The 27172-nt window shown below is 42.9% G+C and overlaps 1 protein-coding gene across 1 annotated transcript in view; it reads right to left on the bottom strand.

Moving 5' to 3' along the window:
* The window catches only part of LOC134460695 (ephrin type-A receptor 6-like), a 138927-nt gene that overhangs the window by 101538 nt on the left and 10217 nt on the right, over nucleotides 1-27172 (bottom strand). Inside the window, exon 2 of the mRNA XM_063213074.1 lies at nucleotides 16543-17206. Coding sequence (XP_063069144.1) covers nucleotides 16543-17206 — 664 coding nt within the window. The remainder of the gene's footprint in view (nucleotides 1-16542; nucleotides 17207-27172) is intronic.

The raw sequence follows: 27172 nt of genomic DNA, 5'->3' as shown, positions 1-27172 counted from the left end.
CCAGCTAAGCTCCATGGCCCATGACAACCTGGCCGAAGCTCAGAAACGACAAAAGACTTGGTACGACAAGACTGCACGCAGCCGCTCTTTCTCATCCGGAGAGAAGGTGCTGCTGTTGCTGCCGTCGTCGGAGAGCAGTCTGCTGGCAAAGTGGCAAGGTCCTTTCCAAGTTCTACGAAAGGTCAGCGACGTCAACTACGAGATCGCCACGCCGGGTAGACGCCGTCCGAAACAGATTTACCATGTGAACCTTCTAAAACGATGGACTGAACGATCATCTCCTGTGAAAAACCAGCTGTGGGCGAGAACTGTGGAGGAGGAAGAAGAATCCATCGAGCAGTATTTTCCAACTGCTAATGGTGAGAGTACTTACCCCTCTGTCTCCCACTTGTCAGCTGAACAGCAGGAAGACCTCCAGCGCATCACTCCGGAAGGCCTATTCCAAGACCGACCAGGGAGGACGGACCTCATCACGCATGACATCCGGCTGACCTCTCCTGGCCCCGTCCGGCAGACCGCATCTCGAGTTCCAGCACGACTGATCACCGCGCTGAAGCAAGAGGTACAGGACATGCTGGAGATGGGAGTGATTGAGCCTTCAAGAAGTGAATGGTGTAGTCCCGTCGTCCTCGTGCCAAAGAAGGATGGAGGGCTACGCTTCTGCGTGGACTTCTCAAGACTGAACAGCATGTCTGCATTCGACCCTTACCCAATGCCACGCGTCGACGACGTGGTAGAGCGGCTGGGTAAGGCAGAGTTCCTCACCACACTCGACCTGTGTAAGGGATATTGGCAGGTGCCACTGACTCCCGAAGCACAGGAACTGACTGCATTCCGGGCCCCGACTGGACTGTTCCAGTTTCGGACCATGCCATTTGGTCTCCACGGTGCAGCGGCGACCTTTCAGCGCCTAATGGACGAGGTGCTGAGGGGAGCTGAAGATTATGCCGCCGCCTACATTGACGACGTGGTGATTCATAGCGCCACGTGGGCGGAGCATCTTCGTCACCTCAGCGACGTGTTCCAAAGGATTCGTCAGGCAGGCCTGGTGGTAAACGCCGCCAAATGCCAGCTTGCGAAACCAGAGATCGGCTTCCTCGGATACGTCCTGGGGGGTGGCACTCTCCGACCTCAGGTCAGCAAGGTGGACGCCATCCGCGACTGCCAGCTGCCAACCACAAAGAAAGGGGTGAGATCCTTTCTCGGGCTGGTAGGCTGGTATAGACGCTTCATCCCTGACTTCTCCAGCCGAGCAGCTCCTTTGACGGGGCTCACTTGCAAAGCCAGCCCAAACAAGGTGGTCTGGTCTCCAGAGAGTGAGGCCGCTTTCCATGACCTCAAGGAGAGCATGTGCAGCGAGCCAGTGCTGCAGAGCCCCGACTTCTCTTTGCCCTTCACTGTGCAAACCGACGCATCTGGCGTTGGTGTGGGCGCAGTGTTGCTTCAGGGTGAGGGGGACGACAGAAGGCCGGTGCAGTATGTGAGTCGGAAACTGTTTCCTAGAGAGACTCGCTACTCAACGGTCGAAAAGGAATGTCTCGCGATCAAATGGGCTCTCGACACCCTCAAGTACTACCTTGTGGGTAAAGAGTTCATACTTGAGACTGATCACAGGGCTTTGCAATGGCTCCACCGGATGAGAGACTTCAACTCACGAATCACTCGTTGGCACTTATCGTTGCAGCCATACAAATTTACAGTGAAGTACAGACCCGGTGTAGAGAATGTAATTTCTGACTTCCTCTCGCGCCCTGAGATGGACGCTCCGTCTTAAGGGGGGGGGTGTGTGACGGGTCACACAGGCACCGTCACTGCAGCTGGGTGCTGCAATCATTGAGACTCTTTAATGAGCATTGCGTCATGAACAATTGTTTGCCTGCACGTTATTTTTGAAACATATTTTGGGGTTTACCGTTCAGCATTATGCCATGACTCATTTCATTCACCAGCCAGTTCAGTAATTACTCTCCTGTAGTCCCAAGTGTACACGTTTAACATCAAACACTGCAGTGAGTTGTAAAACGCTAGCGTCACATTGTTTACCTCAACCCTTTACAGTTTACCAAACATTTCTCCATTTCTACACGTTTTGTTTTCAGTTGCAATAATCACGCAAGGCATTGTTATTAATAACTTTGAGTTTATTTACCTTTAAGTTTAACAACAGTTTTGATTTAAGTGCAAACATTTCAGCTTACCAGCGAGTAGCGTCTTCTCCAGTCTCTAAAAGAGTCTGTACTGTTTTGCGTTGGTTTAAAAGTCCTTTGATCTTCCGGTTTGCAGGACGCAAACCGGAACAATGTTTTAACTTCTGCATTTAGGCTGCGATCTTGATATTGGCTTTGCCCAATGTTAGCAAATGTGTTTTAAATAATTTCTATATTGTTGTCATGTATGCATGATGTATTATAAGCTGTTTAGAGCGGTAATTGTGTATTTCTCCTAGAGCACCCCTGTAATGTTGGCGTGCATTGGTAGGCTCCAGTTCTAGTCACGTGACAGGGCTCTTCAAAGGGGGATTCTCTCAGTTGTTCTGGAGAGCTGCTTCTGAATAGACGTGAGTCTAAAGCTCTCAGAGGTATTTTGAATTTTGATTTATGCTAGCTAGATATTTTGTTATTTTTGCATTTTGACTTTTGAAGTCATTTGAACTTTGTTATTTTGGTTCTCATGCCAATTTTTGTTTGTACATATTTTTTTCAGTTCTTTATTTTGTAATTCAGTTAATTATTTACCTTTGTTTATTTTCTGCCTCTGAGGCCTTTATTGGGTATCAAAAATAAAAACCCATCGTCTGCAAAACCTTGTTCTTGTCTTCCTGAGTGCATTCCACCTGCTCTAAAGGCCACTGGGCTACGCTATCCTCAACACTAATTCAACCCAAACATCTACAAGTTTTCATTTTTTCATTGGCCATAAGATGTAAACATTCACAGGACAGCAAGGCATAAGTAAGTACACCCTTGCATTAAGTAGGTTTTAACCCTCAGTTAGTCACAATAACCTCAACCAGATGTTTCCTGTAGTTGCAGATCAGATTAACAAAACAATCTGTTTGTATCTTGTCTCCCTCTTCTTTAGAAAACTGCCTCTCGTCAGCAAGGTTTCTGGGATGTCTGGAGTGCGTGGCTTTCTTGACTTCATGCCATATAATCTCAATTGTTTTTTGTCATGGCTTTGACTGGGCTATTCCAGAATGTGTATTTCATTATTATGAAGCCATTCTAAAGTCGATTTGCTTCTAAAGTATGGGTTGTTGTCACATTTCAGGACCATACTCTTGTGTGCTTCAACTGTGTGACAGACTTCCTCACGTGTTTTCTGTAAAATATCACAATAAACTTGAGTTCATTGTTCCACTGATAATAGCAAACTGAAAAGGGCCTGAGGCAGCAAGGTAGTCGCATATAATGATGCTCCCGCCACCATACTCAAAGGTGGAGATGATGTTTTGGTGATGGTGTGGTTCTCCAGTTCTCCGCCAAACATGACATTGTGTGTTCCCCTGAACAATTCAACTTTGGTTTCAACGTTGGTCTACAAAATATTTTGCAGTAATTCTATGAAGCATATAAATGCTTTTTCGCAAACCTCAAAGGTGCAGCAATATTTTTTTGGACAGAAACCCCATTAATTTTAGATTGGCAGAATGAATCCCATTTTTAGCTATTCTTGTTTACATCTCCTCTTCTGAGTATGGTGGCGGGAGCATCATTATATGTGGCTACCTTGCTGCCTCAGGCCCTTGATAGTTTTCTATTATCAGTGGAACAATGAACTCAAGTTTATTGTAATATTTTACAGAAAAAACGTGAGGAAGTCTGTCACACAGTTGAAGCACACAAGAGTATGGGTCCTGAGATGTGGCAACAACCCATACTTTAGAAGTGAATCGACTTTAGAATGGCTTCATAATAATGAAATACACATTCTGAAATAGCCCAGTCAAAGCCCTGACAAAAAACAATTGAGATTATATGGCATGAAGTCAAGAAAGCTATGCACTCCAGACATCCCACAAACCTTACAAACGAGAGGCAGTTCTCTAAAGAAGAGGGAGACAAGATACAAACAGATTGTTTTGTTAATCTGATCTGCAACTACAGGACAAGTCTGGTTGATGATATTGCAACAAACTGAAGGTTACAACCTACTTAATGCAAGGGTGTACTTACTTATGCCCTGCTCTCCTGTGAATGTTATGGCCTTATGACCAATACAAATATGATAACATGTAAATGTTTGGGTGGAATTAATTAAAGCAGACTCTGATTGTTCCTTCTTGAGATTTCCGGGAAGATCGGACCATGTTTTATGATCAATTTTGACAGAAATGTAAGAAATTTCAAAGGGTGTACAAACTTTTTCCTGGGACTGTATATATAAAAGAGGCAAGCACAATAGTGATGTCAAGCCTGTGATTTGCCAACTGTTACATGTATACAAGTACGAACACAGCTGTTTCAGTTCTCAAGTAAAGCGAGTGCACCATGAAGTATGTGTTGTCTTTACCACTTCCTCAATTATTTCAAACCTACGCGTCCAGAAAGAATCACTATAAGTCACAGTCAATTACTATGCCATTCAACACTAACATTTGTCAATATACAGTCAACCTGTCAGTCCAATATTCCAGGCCAAGCCCACATGGATTCTATGTAGGTGTTTAATTTTCTATGTGCACCATATTTGCTGAATATCTAACAATCCCTGCAGAATACTGTATATACAATTTATTACATATATTATTACATGTATTACATTATACAATATATTAATAATGTAAATATATTACAACCATTTCCAACTACAGCAATGTGATTCTTCCAACTCAAAGAATTGTCCTTTTCTCTTAACTTGTTCATGTTTCTTCATCTTAATGTTTCACAAAAAAGAGGCCAACTCTTTTCTCTCGCTACTCTAAACTAAATGCCCATAATATGGTCATAAATGGTAAAGCTATCCTCACCCCCACCAGCATCCAAGGTAACCTTGAGCTTAATGGAAAAGAGGAGATAAGCACAAAGCTGCACAACGCTAAACTGTATTTTAGCATCCCATTACAATATGCGAGCATGCAAACAAAACTCTGCTCATTGATGCCTGTTTAAATATTTCCCCACGGGACACACATTAGTCTAAAAACTACAAAAACTGCATGGATTTGCATCAAATGTCCATAGTTCCATCCGCTTGTCTCTGTCCCCCAAATACATTAAAGTGATACAGCACCATTTCTGGAAATAAGCTTATTTTACCGTCTATTTTGAGTTAAATAAGTTTTATATTGCTCATGCTCTCATGTACCTCTCTGGTGTTCTCTGTGTCTGGTGATATTAGTTCTAGTTCCAATGGGAGTGTACCCATGTTCCCCGGGTCCTATGTTCCCCAGTCTTTGTATGGGACCGGGGTACTTAGGACCCTTTTTCTAAAAGAGGGCCCTATGTTCCCCGCATTGTATCTGACAAGTGGATAAGGCCCAGGATGCTTGTGCATGCATATTTCTTGCACAAACGGTTGCCATGCGTACTTCATGCGTATTTCACCCATTTTTTTTTAAAAAGGGTTCCAGGATACCAGGGTTCCCCGGTAGTGGGAACATAGGACCCGGGGAACATAGGGGTGACCTCGTTCCAAGCTGGCAATATCATTGAATCTACAGTAGCTGGCTGGTCCCGTCATAATTGTGTGCCTTGTTTTCTTGATAACACCTTGATGACTGCTCACAAGGTCCAGTTTGAAACACATTTGAATTCTCATAGAAGTTACATGGTACACACATGGAATGGGAAGGAGGGTTGCCTTCATGTCTTATACTGTATATAGACGTCACATCATGTATGACATACAATCACTGTTTGCTACTGCAATAGGCCTACAGAACACACTGGCTTTTTCTCCTTCAAAAATGCAACACTTACCAAGCCATTGACTAGTTAACCTATGAACACGGACAAAAGCATCAGCGAACTACTCGGAGCAATATAACAACAACAACACAAAAACAACGAAATCACAATTCAATTTAACTTTATATTTTAGCTTGCCTGTTACCAAGCATCAAGAGACTTAATTTGAGTAAAAATACCCAGTAGCCATGACACGATTGCTTCCTTGTTTGCTTAATGGTTGCTGGAGGGAGGCTGCATTACTTCTCCACCCGCGGAAGTGAAAGAAGTCGTGCCGTGCCGTGCCGTGCTGCAGCCGCCGCCTCTGTGAAACGTCTCCCATTCACTCGGGGCTCCAGAGAGGGGGGGGAGCAGATGGACTCATAAAGAATGTTTACTCATATCCTCTCGCTTTGATATGCAAAGGAGCACTTCAGAGGGAATTAGAAATGCACTGACCACAAGTTGGTGAAGACAGCCACCATCACAACGCATACGCATGGCTAAGGCCGTGATATGATAGGAGAGCACAGTTGGATACGCCTGAGAGGATAAGTGATAAGCGGAGGATGTGTCACAATAATGTGTCACAATAAATTATTATAAGCACCATTAAATGTCTCTTTTTTAATAATGTATGAAGTGACTATACGTGTAAACATTTCTCTGAAGGACAATAACATCAGGAGCGTATATTTGAGATACACATACAGTAGTTTATAGTTGGTTTGATTGATAACCTACTTAAAAAAAAATTGCGTGCTCACCTTCATTGTTCGTAGGGCGAATTCATCAGCACTGTCTAGCACTATTAGTATGCCACCGATGCCGGTGGGAGGGACACTTTCAAAACAATAGACTTCTTCTAATTTGTGTGAGCAGCAAGTTTGTGCTGCAGGTGCTTAGAAGAAGTGCTGGGGGTGGACAGACAACTTGTTTTATCGCTCCGCACTAACAAGTTTCAAAAAGTTAAGCTAGACTATGCCAGAGCTGGAAGCTGACTTTGACATTGAGCTGAAACACAACTCCCCCTGTCCCCTCAAGAACCCTGCCAACATGTTGGGAATCAGATTCATCACCTTGAACTGCAGACACAAAAGTCCAGCCATCCATCTTCACTCTACATTATTCAGATCACTGTCAATGCTGTAATGCTGTACAAGTGACCAACCTGAGTTTATCCAATGCAATAGGTTTGTGTTTGGGCACTACACTAAAGCAATACTTCAACAACTAATCCTTGAAATGAACACGTGGTTTATGTGTATCGTGTGGTTTATGTGTATCGTGTTCTGTTCGTGTTTTCAAAGACAAAAGGCATTTGCCATCTGTTCTTTACGTCTACCGCAGGGGTTCCCAAACTTTACCATAACAAGACCCCTCATACATGTATACCAGTAGATTCCAGCCAAGGCCCCCCTCACATGGGTCGTGCCACACTATTCTTTCCCTGTGCACCCCCATTCACAACTATAGTTTTTGTCTGTGCATGTGTCGACTAAGTGACTAGGAATGTGTCAACCATGTGTCTATGTGTCAATGCCCCATTGGCATATATAAAACAGTGAAAATAGAAGTAATGTTCAGAGATGCAATAGATTATTATAATGCAGTTCTTAACAAATGAGAATATTGTTTAGCTATTCTTTGTTTCATTTTGGTGTACATTAATTATTCAATCAAGATTTTGTTTTATTATACTCTTTCTTCCAACTTGCCGCAGACCACCTAGCACCCCCTCGCGGCCCCCCCAGGGGTCCCTGGCCCCCACTTTGAAAACCACTGTTGGTCTGCGTTTTCAAAGACAAAAAGCATTTGCCATCTGTTCTTTAAGTCTAGTGCATCTTGAAGGCACTGCTGCAGGTGTGCTGGGGCTCTACTTTGATCCTCACCATGACATCCTTGACAATTTACAGAAGATGCTTCCCTTGGCTAAAAGAATAGCTAAAAATAAAAGCCGAAAAGGCTTGCAATTTCATTGGGTACTTAAACTAGGTGTAAGCTTACAAAATATCCGCATGTATTTTTTAAACCTGTTAAGGCTTCATGCCTCTTAACCATACAATTCGGGAAAAAAGTAGGGGCCTACATGTATTAATTACAGCATAATTACAGGGATTTCTATTAATCAACCTGTAAATGAAAAAGTCATCTTCAAAGAAGCTAAAGATCAACTTCAGTATGATTTTAATTTTCTTTCCTTTGGCCCTAATGCACACATGTACACATACTCGCACGCACGCACGCACGCACGCACGCACGCACGCACGCACGCACGCACACACACACACACCCACACGCGCGCGCACCCACACGCACACAAACACGCCTATAGCAGCATTTCCTATACGGCAAAAATCAAGAAAATAAAGAAAATGAGAATTTCAAAATCAAGTCTACGAGACCAAGCAGCACATTCCAGACCACTTTACAGTATAATATAGCCAACTGTAAAACATTTGGTCTCTACTGTATGAAATCGCTTTACTTTTTAAATGTGTATCCATAATACTGTCCACAATCAATGTATCATTAAGTCTAATTTATACTTCTTTTGCCCAGAAAAAAAACACATAAAAACAACAACAGCAAAGTAAACACCTACGTATTTCTCTTTCCAACAGATTCCAAAGTTCGTGTTATTAGCTGTTTCCCTGCCATTAGTGTTGTCCTTCGCTTTGATTTTAGTCTTATCCATCTATAACAGCATTTCATTGGCCCTGTCCCAACTTTTTTGAGATGCATCCCTGAAATTTGAAAAGAGCACATACTTTGTTGAAAATATTTGCTTGGCTTTAAGACACGGCATGTTGTCTTTGCATTATGTTCGTATTAACAAAGTGAATGTTTTGAAAATGACAGCATTTTGGTTTTATTCACAAAATACAAAGTGCCCCAGCGTTTTTGTAATCCTGTTTGTACATCTCCACTTAAAGTGTTTATGAAACGAAAACAAACGGTCATTCCCATTAAAGCCTTGTTTTTTCTGATAGCATCGATGAGACTTTGAACCCAATCATCCTGGAGGAACTTGTGAAAATGGCAACTCAAAGTGTGAATTCTGTGAAATTTGGTGTGACTAATGAGCTGGGCTGTGACATCATAGAGGGGAGTCCCTGGTTTGCTAGTATGGCGATCTGAGAAAACAACACACATTTGATGGACCCACATCTTATAAAGGAACCAAAATTCTGATACAAACATCAGCGTGTCGAAAAACCACACATCCAACCTCATGAGAAAAAAAAACAGCAGCACAAATCTATTTCAGAGGCACTGATACATCTGCAGAAAGTGACATGTCTGACAGGCGAAGTGACGATTGTTGACATAGCCTGACAGTTCGTTTTGTTTATGGTTACGGTTGCTAAGGGCGCTTTGCCATGACCCACAGATGACATGGCGTGTGTATTTGTTGACAAATGGGGGGCATTTTGATTCAATTGCGCGATATAGTGTGATTGAAATGCATGTAGGCTACATGCAAAAAATATCATCAACTAGAGAAAAAAACGGAGGTATTAGGCTGTTGGAAAAACGCCCTATATAGCCTGAGTCCTCAGCATATTTTTAGCGTTTATCATTATTATTATTTTTTGTGCTCAAAGTCACAGGTGTCGCGTGTCCCTCAGCCGGACTCTGAGGACGAGGTGTGTCCAAACGTCAGCCACACGTGCACCACAATACTAAAAACAAACAATCAACGCTTCAAAGTAGGCCTACGCTATGTGCATCTCTGTTTATTCGCTAAGCAGTAGCCCAATCTGTGAGTTGGCTGTCCTCGACTGAGAGCACCACGCTGATGTGCGGATATCCTCCCAAAACCAATTTATTGACCAGTTGAATGGCAATAAAAAGTGCATATTCCGAGAGCATTCGCATCGGTTTGGCATGTCATGTGCATTACCCTTTCCTGAAAACAACATACAAAGCAGATGGACGGTAGACGGTAGAAGGTAAAACGAGTAGCCTAAAGCAAAGCAGTGCACTCACCTGTCTTCGTGCCCGAGCAGTTACAGGGGCAGTTTCAGTCTGCACGCCGGCGATGTCAAACAGTCCAACCATGCCCGCGACCTCCACATTTGTGGTGAAGCACAAGGGGTGGAAATGTGCCGAGCACAACAGTGACCAAGAGCTTGCTTCAAAACCACGCATTGGATCCACAGAGCCCTAGCTTGATTTAGCCTTCTCCTTGTCGGCCACAGTTCCATCATTCTTCACAGAAGGGAACTTGTGCAAAGATATTCCTTCTGTCAAGTAGCCATTTTTGCAGCTGGCACCGTTCGGCCCTCCAGCAACACACTGCTTGACACTGCGCTTTGTTTTGGTACTAGCCGCCATTGATCTGAACAAGGTGGAATGAGGTGAACTCACCCCTTCTATGTCACGCATATCATTTGCATAAAATTTGCATGTCACCAAAAAAACACTTTTTGGGAACGTTTTAACATGACTTTTAGAACAAAATATCACCCAGACAATATCCCATTTTATTCACAAGGCTTAGAACTTTCAGAATCTGTCCTGGAAATGGTCAAATTCCTTTACTTTGTTTTCGTTTCATAAACACTTTAAAGGGACACTGTGCAGGAAATGGTCAAAAAAGGTACTGCAACTATGCTGCTCATTGAAACTGGGCTGTCTATTGCCAAATTTGCTCTTTACATGAAAGTTTACTAAGTAATAAACAAATATTTTCTAGTATGGTCCAAGTAGAGTCATTTTTGCAGCTAAAAATGGATATTTTTGGAAATTCAAAATGGCGGACCATGGAGAAGATCCCCCTTTCCATGTATGAAAAGTCATAATGAATACTTCAAATTTGATGGTGGTGTTAGGTATTCATGAAAAAGGTAACATTAGTGAATGGGCAGCATGAATACTGAATAAACAACTACAAATCTCACACAGTGTCCCTTTAATACCAGTCTTGTCCAAATGGAGAAAATCATCAGGCAGACTCAATATAATTTTGAAGGACACTGTCATGAATTACTCATATGATTAAATACTGTAGCAAGGACACTATTCTTTGAAACTTCCATTGCATTTTTCAGTAATTGCAGAGATACAGTGTGTTAAGTCTTCGTCTTTTCATTATCCCATGTAATGCAATAGGCCTACTCCTCAACATTCTGTTCACACGCAACTGCTATTGGCAACAAACTACGGTATTTACTTCATACCAGTTTAATTCGCTACGCTTAACAACAGACCCCGAAGCATACCAAATGCACCAGTAAATATTGTGTTTCAGACATCGGATTTTTTGGCAGCCGTAAAACATCACAACATCATATATAACTTGACACTATTTCAGCAATATGAAGGCACCCAACGCAGGCAGGGGTTTGCGATCCATATACATCAGGATGCTTGGGAAGCTGTCAGCCTAATTTGCATTGCTTCAGCAAAGCCGATTGGGTGCTATTGTGAGCACACACATCAACCGGGTCACTGAGAGTTCATGGAGGAAAAGAAAAAAAACACACACACACACACGCTCCACCATGAGAACGGATTCTCATAGCTTGAGCATTTTCTAAAACTGACCTACTTTTCTCATATCATTCTTGTGTTGAGCAGCCAGGATTAGCGAATCAGCACCCAGCTCCTACTTTGAGAGAGGAGAGAGAGAGACAGAGAGAGAACGGAACGGAACGCGTTGAGCCAAATGCATGCAGCCATGTCTAACAGGTTTGGATGGTGCTGTGGAGGCTGCGGAGACGCGCAGCGAACAGCAGGGTGAGGGACACCTGCCGACTTGAAAACTTTTGCCCCTAAGTCACTGTCACTCAGACCAAAAAAACAGCAGTATCAGTCATCAGTTGGAAGATCACTACTGTATGTAGGCCAAGATGGAAGATGAGCTTTATCCCACCCCTGTACCGTACACAGGCATTGGCAGGTGCCTTGAAGCTCTGCACAAAAGCCATAATGAGAGGACAGGTGCTACTGAGGTGTCTGGTACCTGTTTTCTGTGGAGTGATGTTGAGCGGCAGGATTTGGCCGGTGCTCAGACAAACGGTCCTATGTTTTAATTTTATCCTACGATAGGATGTTCTGTCAGACGTGTCTGTTAAACGGTCCTACATCGCCAAAGATAGACGTCAGACATGTTTGTTCAACAACTTATCCTGATTTTTCTGAAAATGTCCTTCCCGCTTCCTGCAATCGCGTCAGATCAAAGAACCTCCAGACCATGAATACGAAATGAAATGGTAGTATTATGGGATGGTCAGGACCAGGCTACTAGAGCACCTGGCTCAGTCTCATTCCCCTGCTCAAGTTAACACGTCCATGTGAAAGAAAACAGGATTTGGGACTGTTTGAAATGTCGGTAGTTATCTTACAATGCAGATGAAGCAAAATAATGGCACTCATTTGAATTAGTGAAAATTGTTCTTTTCCCTACAATCATATGAAGGTTTTAAAGGCACTTGAATGACGCCTGATTAATAACTAAATAATGGACATCTTTCAAAGTAAACCGGAATCTAAGACAGACGTTAAACTACAACAGCTCAACTGATCACTGAAATCTGAACAGGCATGTTTGCAAGGTGTCGCGTTTCACGGCTAAAACAAATCGTTGTTTGCTTCCGTTCCCACCACCTCCTCTGCAAAGCTTTTATTTCATGACAACAGAGTAAGCCATAACGTCAATGCTCTGATGGCTTATCTAGGCCATTCCATACGGTCTTTACTTTAATGACTTATTCACTGTCATAGAGGCTAGACTTAAAATAGAAAATGGGCAAAAAAAAAAAAATCAATTGAAATGTTGCAATGTCTGACAGCATTTTTTTGCCAGCAAAATGAAAAAAAAAGTGTCAAATGGTAGGCTGCCTTTGTTTTGCTAGCAGACGAGAGGCTGTGTGTGTATGCGCTTCGGCGGTGGAGCGTTGGGGATTTTTTTTTTTTTCCCCTCTACCAGCTTTGATCACACCAGCCTTTGAAGTCACACTCAGCAATAAAAAGAGGAAGCAAAAGTCACCATGAGTTCATGTATCAACTTGGCACAACTACTCGCAAACTGTAATTTCCATAATTTATTCTTCAGTCACATTTGCATAAACCTACCAGTACAGTTCCCTGGACACATAACAAATGTACCGCTAGCTACCCCTCCCACACAGCTCCCCAATTAATCAAATTACTTTGGATTCATCTGCAATCAGCTGCATTTCTCTCTCAGAAAGCAAAACATTGACAAATACTTACATCTTTCCTACCATGTCTGACATGAAAGGGGATTAAACAACATGAAGGTGTATCCTCACCTGTACACAGCACTAACAAGCTCTGTCAATCAGCGTTGTCGTCTTTTCATCGAATCTTTCTCAATAGTACTAACCTTCACAGTATAACATACACATACTGTACAGTACACACGCACACACACACACGAACACATACGGACGCATACACACGCACACACGCACACACACACACGGACACATACGGACACGCACATGCACGCGCGCACACACACACACACACACACACACACACACACACACACACACACACACACACACACACACACACACACACACACACACACACACACACTCATACACACACACACACACACACACACACACACACACACACACACACACACACACACACACACACACACACACACACACACACACAGACACACACGGACGCACATGCGCGCCAAACGCACACACACTACACAATTCGTCCCTTCAGGCCAAAACTAAAATTAGCATGAACCAAACACCTTTATTATTCCCATATGCTGACAAAGCCAAGTATGCACAACACTGCATGTCATTAGCATTTCTGTAACCCGTGTATGTTGGCCACCTACGGTACGGTACAGCATGTGGCTGTCTGCACTGCAGCATTGTGCCACAGACACAGCCACAGAGAGAGAGAGAGAGAGAATGGTTTCAGCCAGTTTGCCAGCCATGCGAGCGCTGCCCAGGGTTGCCAGATGAGGCTGATGATTTCCAGCCCAAAAAAATGCTCAAAACCCACCTGGAAGCACTAAATCCCGCCCAATTCTATTGATTTCAATGGCCAAATATTGGGCGTTTTTTTTTTCCAAAATCCATTTTTTCCAGCACACGGCCATCCTAAGCAGCCCAATTTGGCGGGAAACAGCCCAATCTGGCAACACTGGCTCTGCCAGCTTGCCTCCTGTACACTTCCAGACAGACTATGAGCTCCGTCCAAGGATATTAGCATCCCTCAGCGATCAGGACCACAGCCAACTTTCACATCTTTTCCCTCTCTTTATATTCCCCTCCCTCCCTCTCTCCCTTTCTCTCTCGTTCTCTCTCTCTCTCCCTCTCTCTCTTTCTCTCTCTCTCTCTGTCTCTCTCTGTTCATCTGAACGTCTCAACTGACTCTTCTTGCCGTGCATATCATTCTCTTTCTCTCTCTCTCTCTCTCTCTCTCTCTCTCTCTCTCTCTCTCTCTCTCTCTCTCTCTATCTCTCTCCCTGTTCATCTGAACGTCTCAACTGACTCTCCTCCCTTCTTGCCGTGCATAGTACATTTAGAAATGATGACAGGACCAGGAGAAAGGAACTCCTTGGTCTCCTTGCCTGCCAGCTTCTCTTTTTGATCAAAGTGGTGAGTTTGTGGTGGCCAAGTATTCTGAATTCATCCCCCATGTGCCCTTGCAATTGTTTCCACCCGTCAAGACAAACAAACTAACAATGAATGTAAGTAAATGTATCTAGGTGTGTTGGTGATCAGGTGTTCTTCTCAGTATTGCATAGTGTTACTATCACTCCATGTTGGTAATATCTTCAAGGTATGTGGGTTGTATGTAATGTATGTATGCATGTATGTCTGTATATAGGCCAGTGTCCTCTGTTTTTGTCAGTTGTGCAATAGTCTTGTGATGTGATGTTATGTGCATGTCCTGTCTTAAACGAGTTTTGCTCAGGGATGCAAAATGAATTTACGTGTAGACTGACAATAAAGTATAATCGTATCGTATTGCAGTAGATCATGCGATGTGAGAATATCATTAATACAGAATATATATTTACCATTTGCATTGTACTACCTGCCAGAAACCTACATGAACATGTTGACAGGCTGGTATTTCTGGCAAAAAATCTGTAGGTCCACCTAAGCTTCACGATATTGCATTTTATATAATTATTGCAATTCAGTTTTATTTTGTTCCCTATATAATGCATTCTTGGTTATATATAATCACGCTAATATTTTTCCATAATCGTTCAGCCCTAAGTGAAATAATAGTAATTAAAAAAAAAATGGCAATTAATACTTCAGCAATGGGATGTCTCACATCACAGAATAGTGGGGGAAAAAAAATAAAATAAAATAAAATAAGTGAGATGGTCACCATGGCTGTGATGAATATGACGCGAGCGAAAGAGTCTTTTTTTTTTAAAGCTGGGCTTTAGAAAAGTCTTCAGAGAGATTGTGCTGTGCACTGTGAAAGGATTCACTTTTTTCAGCCCCATTACAGATACACAGCTTGACATCTGACAGCCTTGTGTGACTGCAACCCTTAATCTATTGAGTGATCCCTTCTACTGATAGCACCTCGGGGGTGGGACCAGTGTGGTGCGGCACGGCGGCACGGCCGCCTCAGCCTCAGAAGATAGCGAGAGCAGATTTACACTGAGATTTTCCTAATATGACACTCCCTTTCCCACTCCGCTCCCACCAAGAGAAAAAAGGGGTCCGCGTCTCCATCTGGGCTTGAAATCAACCTTAAACAGCGAGATGTTCTTCATATTCGATCTCATCTGAATGAGCCTGTGGACTCTGTCTTTCACGAAGAGATGAAATGCCACTGCGCCTGCTCTTACTACGGTGGGAGATTATGCCGCAACACTGGTGCTGGTGCTGTCACCCAGTATCTGGCTCTGCACTCTCTGTTACCAGTAGTGTGAGACCTCTCTCGTCTGAGACCCTGTGATATTTCTGATTCACTAGACTAGACTAATCATAATGTCAGTGGTACTGCAAGCACAGAGCCGCCTGCATTTGACTTGGGATACACCTGAGTACCTCTAATACCCTATGCGGTCAAGATGTATGTGAGATGGATTACGGTTGGGCTTTTCTTGTAAGCTTAAAGTACAGATGTTGACATTTTACATTTCCGGCAGCAGATAAAAAATGCTAGGCCTACAGCGCTAGAAAAAAAAAGATACCATCACAAAGTCGATGATCTTTTCCATTCAACATGCATTCCATAAATGTTCATAATGCCACATTCTCACTCACCAAACATGCACGATTTACTTATCGGTGAGTACACATTTTCTAGTCGGCTTTTTCGCTCCTTAGTACCATCACAAAGTCGACGATCTTTTCCATTCAACATGCATACCGTTATAGGCGTGCACAGATAGGGAAGAGGTGGTGCTAAAGCACCTGCCTCTTTGCTCCGCTGGTCCAAAAAATGCCCATGTACTCCATGTTGACACGTTCATCTACTAATGCTTCACGATGAAAATAATGTGACAATAATGCCTTGATCTAACACATAGCCTCTATAGCAAGGCAGCCAGAAGTTCCACATGCCCCCTACACCCCCCGCATCCCCCATTCAGCACCTGCCCCCCAAAACGTCTGTGCACGCCACTGCATACCGTAAATATTCACAATGCCACATTGTCACTCACCAATGCAAGCGCCATTTAACTCCTCGTAGCCCACGCTGCAGACGCAGCGGCCGAGGGGCACCAGCCAGTCTCCATCTGCCCCGCAGTAGAGTTTTGGGGTGTCTCGCTCCTCCGCATTCTTCACGCAAGCTCCACGCACCTCCACTAGCGACGAGGAGTCCACTCGTGGAATGGTGTCTGGAAATGTGGCAAGGTTTCGAAAGGTGAAAGGACACTTTTTGTAGTATACCCGTACGGACACCAGAGCTATGCACGCCCCTATGTCCTGAAAGGCCAAATAGAAACCTTTCCTCGTGATGGGCCCCACCTCTCGCACCTCAGTGTTCAGTTTGAGAATGCGATCCCCGAGGTCCATCTGTGTGAAGCTCTCGTCGGCTGCGATGGTGTCGATCTTCGTGTACTGGCTGGATTTGAACTTGAGCCCGTGCGCGTCGTCGCTCTCCATGTAAAACAGGTTGAAGGTTTCCTTGCAGGTGCCGGAGACCCAGGGGATGCTGTTGCAGTCGCGCAGCGTGAAGCGCAGCTCCACGTAGACCTTCTGCGCGGCCTCCCGGAAGATCCAGTTGGAGCGCAGCCAGTTGTTCTGGTTGGGTTCCATCACGTGGCACACCTGGAAGGTGTGTATGGGCCTGTTGTGCTCGTCCATTTCCGTGATGGCGTCCCACTGTAGGAACACAGAGAAACACATGCAAAAAAAGTTCAATCAGGCCCAGCTGTAGCTCAGTCGGCTGGGCACTGGACTGCTACACGAGCGACCCTGGTTCGATTCCCGTCCCGGGTCATTTCCCGATCCTCTCCCGTCTCTCTCTCTCCCTCATTTCCTGTCCCACTCTTCACTGTCCTGTCTAAATAAAGTTGAAAACCCCCCCAAAAAAAAAATTACAAAAAAGTTAAATCAAAGAATGACCATCATCAATCACCAAGAAAAGGAAAAGTGTGCAACAGAAAGAAAAAGTCTGATCTTATTCAGCAGTTAACAACATCTCTCCTTCCTAGTGACATTTCATCCATCCTAATGCCATCCCCGGGGTCCTTGACCTCAAGATTGGAGAAATTACATTATAAGATGTGCAATGAGACCTCAGACACTCTTCTATAACACGGTGATTTGTCTCCATACAGCTGGAGCAAAAAAATCTATTGGGGATTTCTGGTCAGCCTGTCTTCACCTCATTTAACCTGAAAATACTATAAAATGACCACTGAGCACAGGCACACAGACAATAAAAAAGGACATTACACTCTCAGCTAAATACAGATGGTTTAGCATGTCAATTGAGCAATCAATAGCTAGCCATGGTCTCGATTGAATGCACTACAGTGTACCCCTAGTACAGCATATTGGAATTTCCAATATGCTGTACTATGATTCAGAAGACCGCATACAATTTTGCTAAGACTCAAACTACTATTCACTGTGCAAATACTGTATACACGTACATGCAGTTACTAACCACACTCTGCACATTCAAACTACTTTACAAAAATAATTGAAGAGTTCAGATGCAAAACCCCCTAAGTGCCTTTTCAGAAAATAATCTTAATTCATTTTTATTTAATACAAAGCTATCAAAATTGCATATTTTTACATTTTATTTATGTAATATAACTATTTATATGTATTATCAAGTATATAAATGTAAACCAAACCAACAACGGGGTTCTCTAAAAATATAGAAGTGCGGGTCTTCAGAAATGGAGTTAGAGGGTTTTGCATCTGAACTCTTCAATTTTAGATGAAGCTGCAGTTGGTTAGTTTTTTTTGCCATCATACGCAGGGCAGTCGACAGGGGTGGAGGTAGGGACAAAGGAGTCATTTGTCCCAGGCCCAGGGAGAGAGGGGGCCCCATTATTGGGTACTCATTACATTTTATTTATTAGGGAGGGGGTCTTTCAGAGGATTTTGTGGCGGGCGTGGCCAAAGCTGTCAGTGGCTCTGGTCATACGTAATGTCCTGGGATTTTGGAAGTTGTACGTGAATTATCAAAACATGTGAAGTTGAAAACCGCTAAATCTGTAGTTGCCAAATGTGTAATTCCTAGTTTTAGGGAGAGCTTGTAGCCACAGCATGGTCATCATGCGCCACTATCTTGCCATCCTGTGCTTTCTTTAACCCACACCCCCTTACCTGTTTGCTTAAGCTACCCAGGGGGCACTGACATTTTGTTAACAAGACTGAAGGCTTTAGTGGGAGCTAGAGAACTTGTTCTTTTTCCGTAACTGCCTATTTCATATGCTACTTCCGGAATCCCATGACAGTTCAAGGTGTTAGTGGTGTAAATAATAATCCATTGATGCATCGATACAACTGTAGGCCAACGATCAAATTGAATTGTATCATATCGTATCGTGGGGCATTCTTAAGTATCGAAAATAATCGAATCGCTGCCTTAAGAAAACGATATCGAATCGCATCGTCATGGAGGCATGAAAACAAGTAAATGTTCATAATACCAAAATGTCACGAAAACTTACATTTTTTTTAACAGATAAAAGGATTCCATGTTAAAAAAGCATTTCTCTCACTTTTTTACACATCCACACAATCATATTGTTTTCTGCTATCCAATGTGCTTGGACAACGTGTCAGAGTCACCACGTTGGTGTGTTGCGGTGTTATGTGTCGGGGGGAGGAGGGAGGGAGCAGACCACATTTAAGGCAGGAGGGGGGGGGGGCAGGGGGGTATCTGCCCAATCCCATCAAAGAGGTTTCAGAGCTCTCCAGGTCTCAGAGGCGCCGCTGGAAAGGGACAGGATAAATCGACAAATAGCTAAAAACAGGACACCTACTGATAAAGCAACCTGTGATGGATGAAGCCCAAATCACTGGCTCCACTTTTGATGGGCAGGGGGCAGCACTGTGAGCAGGGCACACCATGGAATTACTGCCGGAGCAGAGCAGAGCGGAGGAGAGGAGAGGAGAGGAAAGGGGAGGAGCGGGAAAGCCTGCCTGCCTGCCTGCCTGGGACTAAAGCATTGTAACACACATAGAAACCAAGATGAGAACATATGGCTCCTGAATTCAAAATGTCTATGGAAGCCCATTTCAAAGGGAAAGCATCTCTGGGTGTCCCTCTCCTCTGTAATAACTTGCCCATGTTCAATTGTTTTTAGTATTTTTTTTTTAATTCATTCTGTAAAACTAATCTTGAGCACAAAATTCAATTACAGGGAAAGATGCATCTTCCTTTTGATATCGAACAGAGGAGCTACTCCGGTTAAGTGATACTACTGACAGAAAGTTATTCTAACATCAGCGTTTTGGATCCTCTGCCATTAGTACGATATCCAATGCCAATAATGATGGTATTGAAACAAAACTTTACCAGCCAACTTGTGTAATAGATGTAGTTGCCCCGAATAGAAAAAAAAAAACTTTTACATGACAATATACTACAGATGCTTTTAAAGTTTCCCATGATTGACATAGATGTCATGACATAGGGCATTAACCTCATACACAGTTCATTCACAAAAGCTTTAAATAAAAGCGCATCTCTGCAAAGACACCAGAGCAATGATTTCTTTTGCTTCTCAGTATTTCTTACTTACGGTTGATCACAATCCCAAGATCAGAGTGGTGTCCCTCCTATTCTCCTAAGCTGCAATGACTGTATTTCACTCACTTAAACATATAATTGAAAATGAGCCAGATATGGGGCTAGATTGATTTTAGTACGTGTGAGGAGTCCTTTTCCAAGTGAAAGAGCTATAGTATTTATCCAAAGCTTGACCGCGGAAGGTGAGCAGATTCTATTAAAATTGTAAAGCCAGGGCTGCAGCGAGGAGGTGCTTTTAAGCAGGTCTGAACTGGCCATCTGGCATGGCGGGCAATTCCCAGTGGGACCTGCATCCTCGTGGGCCCCTATTTTCAGAAATGTAAATAAAAAAATCATTTTTTCACATTTCTGAAAATAGGAGCCCACGAGGGTGCTGGGCCCACTGGTGAGTCATTTCTGCGCCGGTAATTATGAGGGGCCCCTTTAAGCCAAAGTGCCCGGGCCCTATTTTTCCCCGGACCAGCCCTGCTTTTACGTAATGCAATCATCTGATACTTCTGAAATAGAAAATGGAAATTATTAAGCATTTAGAGATTTTCAACTGAACGGAGGAGGGTGGTAATAGAGAATTTTCATGTGCAATATTAAAAGGCTGGATTTCCTGTTCAGCTAAATTAAAACCATAATGGTGCCTTGTTGAGGACCGGCGCCGCGCCACAACCTAATGGAGCAAGCTCAGATTGAAAAGGAAATGTCAGCTCTGAAATGTGTTTTAGTCAAGAAAAATCCAAACACTTTGTAGGTATCAAGCCTCACTTGAAATACACAGGATGTAACAACACTATTACGCATGGCTACTTTGGGACATGATATAGTGTAATAGTTTATTGGACTCCTTTAAATAAATATACACAAAAAAGGAGACAGGCCGCACACTTCAAGTCTTTTTATAGCAAAGCTTTACTGGACTTGCAAGATTTTGGTGCTTGAGCTTCAGGTAGAGATTCATTCATGAAGGTCTAGCACCGAAAGCTTGCAAGTCCAATGAAGCTTTGCAAAATAAAGACTTGAAATGTGCAGATTGTCTTCTTTTTGTACAGATATTTATACTGAAATGACCAGCATTTACCACTTCAAATGAATATACACAAAAGATGATTAAATGTCATTACACACTTTTAAATAACGAGCGTAACATATTTAATTCTAAACGAAAAAGGGCATTTGTGATGCTTGTTTTGTTTAAGTATGAGAAGTGAGGTTGAGACGTCACTGACTCAGCAAATATTTCAAAATAATCAAGCATCCTGGCCTAAAGACATGTTAGGGTCAAGACCCGTCAAAAGAGTTTGATAGCAGGACTGGACTGGCCATCTGGCATACCGGGCATTTCCCGGTGGGCCCTGCACCCTCTTGGGCACCTATTTTCAGAAATGGAAAAAAAAAATTGGGGGGCTCAATGGTGAGTCTGTTCTGTGCTGCTGATTATGATGCGTCCCTTTGAGCCAGAAGTGCCCGGACCCTATTTCTACCCCAGACCAGCCCTGCATGCTAAGGTCAAGACCCGTCAAAGAGTCTGGGTTTGCCACCTCTCATCCGCTCATGTTTTTCCACCCCACACATCCACCTCCCCACGTCTGGCTGTCAAATCAGATCTGTAACACGAGTCTATTGTAAACAAGGCAACACTGACAAATCTGTATTGAACAAACTATTTACTACCCACTGTGGAAGACAAAAGGCAATGCTACTGCGATTGATTTAGCATCTGATCAAACAGCTAAAAAAAATCCATTCTAATAATGAACTCTCCATCTGTATTGAGAAAATGTATTAACATATTTTTCAGAGCCATATACACTACACCATCCTCCAGCTGATTTAAAGGAGAGGAGGCGGACTTTCCATTAGGCAAACCTAGGCAATTGCCTAGGGCGCTGACTAAATCTGCCCTTCATAGGGGCCCACAACTGTCACACCAGCTGCGGTAAACACAACAAAGTAGGCTTGATCTTTTAATTTGTCACTCATGTAAAGCAATTGAAGATCTACATGAGACAAAACACAAATAGCACCTAAACACAAAATTGTATGTCTATATAATGACTATTGAGGGTCCCATGTTTATATTTCGCCTAGGGCCCCAAACTGGCGAGATCCGCCCCTTTAAAGGAGAGGAGGCTAAGTACAATGTGGCACCATGACTCGTGTGGCCCTGCATACAAATAGGGCGCAGCGCTGCAGGTTCACGGATAAAAGCCAAGAAGTGAGAAGCTTCCAATTATAAATCCCCCAGTATCGTGCCCAAGTTTTTGCTTACTGGACACAAATATTCATTTACCATTTCAGGTTGAATTTTATTCTACTGTACCTGAGGCTGAAGAGGACATGGATTGCATTAGGGGTTGCTGTGGGATGACCAGTATATCATAGTAAGTGATTGTAAACCTATAGTGGAAAGAGTACAAGTCATGATGAAGACCCTGTTGGGTCGACACATTGTATGACCAGAATAAATGTTCAAAGTGGAGCTACAGTGTGCAGACTTCTACCCTTTCCACTATCAGATACTCCTTTGTCCTGCACCTGGCCTCAGAGAGCTGGGACTCTTTTGAATTATAATTATGTGAATTATAAACCTGCCACTATTAGAGACCAGGCCCTCCATGATACAAGAGAAGGCCTCTCCTTTTTACGCAGGGGATCGTGACATAGTATATGGACAATTACATTGGCTATGAATTGTCCATAAACTCCAGTCCATGTTCCTTCCATGTTCCGGGGTTTGGTCTTGTTGTGAGGCAAACTAATCAGTGACTGGGGCACACATTTAAAATTTCAACAGCGTTCACCCCTCCCCCTCATCCTTTCCAATTTCAGCCTTTCTAGAGACCCTCTGCACAAACGAAATTAGACCAAGCTACCATTTACTTGCCCCTGATTACAAACCATTTCCCCAACCTTAATACAAAAGCACCGGCTCAAACATCCCATTGACCAACTGAAGATGTAGTACAGCTAGTAAAAGAATTACTGCACTGAGGAGCCAACCAAACTATAGACCATTATAGGCTATACTGTACATTTATTGACAATCATTTACATCCGAATAAAGGTAATGTGTTCCCACACAACCTACCAGCAAGTGAACAAAATGTTTTTTTGTTCTCAACCATACAGGAGGACACCCAAAAAAATTGTATATCTATGAGTTTTGAGAGCATTATGTCTATTTCTATGATTATTATTGAATGAATCCTAATACTAACTGTGCTGAACTTAAAGCAGCTAATTCACTGAGCTTCACTTCAACTAAAACCTCCCTCTGCCATCAACCTGGGTGTCTGAAACAGCAACTGCTAACTGTGACCTTGCAGGTGTATTGAGGAGTAGTAGCTCTATTGGAGGTAAACATTGCGAGAGCCGCTGTGTGTAGAGCTTTTAACTAATCTCAGTGGCTGGTACCTCACAGGGCTGGCACTTAAAAGCCTGCAGAATACCCCCAGGAACACTCTGTCTGGGCCCGGCAGGATCCTATGATCTCAGAAAACGCAACACTTCCACTTATTTATATTTTTTACCTTGGATATTGTTTATTGCAGCAGCATACAAACCAAGGTGAAAAACTCATTGAAATTCTTGCCTGCTGCACGCTGAGTTTCAGTAAGTTTGTTTGCTTGGTTTAACAACTCTCCTGTCTTAAAACATTAAATGAATGTCATGTGTCTGAACTAAACTTCTTTAATTCACTTTCAATTTTACAGGTAAACGCCATGGAAAGAAATACAGTAAACAAGTTCTACCACTCGAATGTGACTGATAGCGGACTCCAGACTGGTAATTGTATCCCTTGTGGCTCATTTGTTCAATTACCGGTATGTTTTTAAAAAAAATATTCAGCGCAGAGTAATATTGATTTATAGCTTGAGGATTAGAACAATGTCTAGTGTGTCTCCCGTCCCACATCATCAGCCTGTAGTCTGCTGGGGCGGCTGATATTGCTGCTGCTGCTTCCTCCTGTCAACAGGAGAGAGATATTTCTATTTCATTTCAACCTTGACAGCAGCAGGGTCCTCTGAGTGACTGAGGGAAAAACAAGGACCCTCGTGGTGCTAAAGGAACAGAACAGAAGAAGGCAATACTGTCTGCCGACGGGGGCCGCTGGAGGTAGGCTAGTCAGCCCGGGTGTGAAATCTCTCGCAGGAGAGTACCACACATAAACAACAATAATAGATCAAACACGGCAGCACCCTGTTTATTGGTATTCCGTGATTTAAGTGTCTTCAAAGCCTTTCGAATATTACACAAATGTTTAAAAAGGAACTGAAATCCTTCAGAATAAAAAACAATTGGGGAAATGTGTTTTCTCTACAAAATCACCCGATTAACATTTACAGTATCGGGACCACTAACAACTCATAGAAAAGAAATGTAAGTTCAAGTTCAAGTAAGTGCAGTACACATCACTTCTTGTTTCTCTGTGGTAGAAATATAATGTAATTCCACAACAAAATAAGGGAATATGCTATTGCCATGATGCAATGGCTTGATTGGGAACAGCTGAACTCTCGTAACACAGGAAGGCCCATACCGTATAATCGTCCAGTTTGGTTTGATGAAAATATTTTTTCAAACCCTTTAAGGATCTACCATCCCACACCATACTCTATAAGCTGCTGTTACATTTTGTCTGAGGGCGTGAGAAGTTGAAAGTCAGTAATTTTCGAAAATCATTAGAGATATTTTTGTAGGAGACCGAACGTTTCTATTTTTTTCAATGATCTTTTTTTGATAATGAATCCATGAAGAAATTTTACTTGAAAATGGAACTGATTTTTGCGACTGACCATTGTTGCCTGAAACAACTGTCGAGTTTCACTTATTTTTCCCTTCTCCATTACAGTCAAAATTTCACTACGTCACATCTCTGACAACCCTGTGATCCTGATTGGCACAAAGTGAAAGTGAAGTTAAAGCCCAACTGGGAATCCCCAACTCACATTGTTAGTGTGACACAGCACTCCACAGCACACAAGTGAACACTACACACTACACTCAACGAAATTGCATTTATGCCTCACCCATGCAAGGAGGCAGCCCCCAATGGCGCCCCAAGGGAGCAGTGCGGCAGGACGGTACCATGCTCAGGGTACCTCAGTCATGGGGGAGGGTGGGAGAGAGCACTGGTTAATTACTCCCCACACTAACCTGGTGGGTCGGGAGTCGAACCGGCAACCTTTGGGCTACAAGTCTGACGCCCTAACCGCTTACCCATGACTGCCCCTACAGCATGGTGCTTCAGGAGCAGGATGAATCTGAAGATCCTCCAGACCCTTGTGTTAGCTCACAAAGCTGAGCAGAAATACATGATGGCCAGGTAAGTCCTATTTTGCCTCACACAAAAAACGTGATTTTACAACACAATGGGCAGTTGTAGCATTATATTTAAAAGGCTGCATATCAAATCAATTCTTTTTTTGTATCTTTAAGTCATTGCAGCAGTATCAGTATGGAAATACAAGTTGTGTGCAAACAGGAAACCCAGACTGGTGTCCAACAGACCGATCAACATAATAGTTTATAAAGTTGCATGCATGCGAAAAAAATGGTCTCCAGGTAAATCCAATAACACAATCCGTCATGTTGCCAATGCCTTTTTCAAGCAATTTGACATTCATCTGTTCCAAATTAGGAACAATAAAATGCTCTGAAAAGGGAAATATTAGAGCACTGATGCCAAAATGCCACCTCCCACTGAGAACAATGAGACTGAGACACACAGTAATGTGCTCAGTGAGGAGAAAGTGAGATTAACTACGTCTTGCTGCATGCTGCTATGACATTTGTGGAAAACATAGCTGGCTAGACTAATAAATAGACTTTGAAAATGGAACACCAATATGCCTTCCAACAATGAAATAATAGGTTCTTAATGGTTTTGCCATAATATATTCAGCGCAGGCATTTCGGAAACATTTGGTCTAGTGTTACAATTGGCATTTATTGTACATGCAGACTATGTACGATAAATGTTAAGGTATAAATATATTTATTTTGTTGTTGCCAAGAACAAAATAAACATATTTCTTTTGTATGATGCCCTGACTGCCCCGATGTCATTTTTCTTTTTCGGTCACTCCTTGCCCTACATCACTCGCGATGTATTGTTGTCTGCAACAACACGTGGAATAAGGGGGAAATAACCTGATAAACACTGCCATTCTTTTATTCACCTCCCACTACTTTAAACCAGACTGTCTATTTCGGTGGCTTGTTATAGTAACAATGCTCCCCCAGAAAAAGCCCTCTCAACCCAACCCTCCCTCCCTCCTCAGCCAAGTAAATCTCTGCATGGGAAATGTCTAAGAGATGTAACTGCTTTACATACTGTATCTATTTTCTGCCAGAGGGGTAGACGGTCCCGAATGTCAATGTGTGGTGCAGCCAGGTCTAACTGGTGTTCGTAGCCTCTTACTGCAGATGGGGTTGCTGGCGGCCCCATTCACTATTTGCTGAAAATACTCAACTACATAATAACAACATTGCTATGACAGTGCCAAGAGCCTTAAGTAGCAGATTAAGTTAAGACATAGACATTACAATTTTGGTGACAGTAAGGTTATAACATAGGTGCTGTGCTAAGGGGAAAAGACGGACAGAAAGGCCAGTGATTCTGCTAGCAAAGCGGGACAGCACAGTTCCAGATTACATGTAACACTCATGATGAGTCAACTGAATCAACACATGACATAACAACTGATGTAGTGGTGGGGAAACTGAACATGAACACCATCAACACAAAATCACAGAACACGTCACTTGGCATTCTGAAATACCTATGTCATGTTATGAATATGAATAGCCATATGAATATCCTTCAGATCATTTTTTACTGCCGAGCATATCGTTCACTCGCAAACTGTTTACCACTATGGCACTGGCAGCAATGAACTTGCATAACTACCGAATGCATGTACAATTTAATATAAATAGCTTCAAAGTTAGGTCTAGAGCTGAGAAATAAACCAAACAACTGTTACTGTAATTTGAGCGTGCTGAATTGGGCAAGGGCTGTTAAATAAAGCATCAATCCTCACTACTGTCAAAGCTCAAAGAGTGTATTTTCTTGC

This window comes from Engraulis encrasicolus, chromosome 13, assembly GCF_034702125.1.
Source record: "Engraulis encrasicolus isolate BLACKSEA-1 chromosome 13, IST_EnEncr_1.0, whole genome shotgun sequence".
Classification (NCBI taxonomy): Eukaryota; Metazoa; Chordata; class Actinopteri; order Clupeiformes; family Engraulidae; genus Engraulis; species Engraulis encrasicolus.
This window is presented reverse-complemented; position numbering and strand designations above follow the sequence as displayed.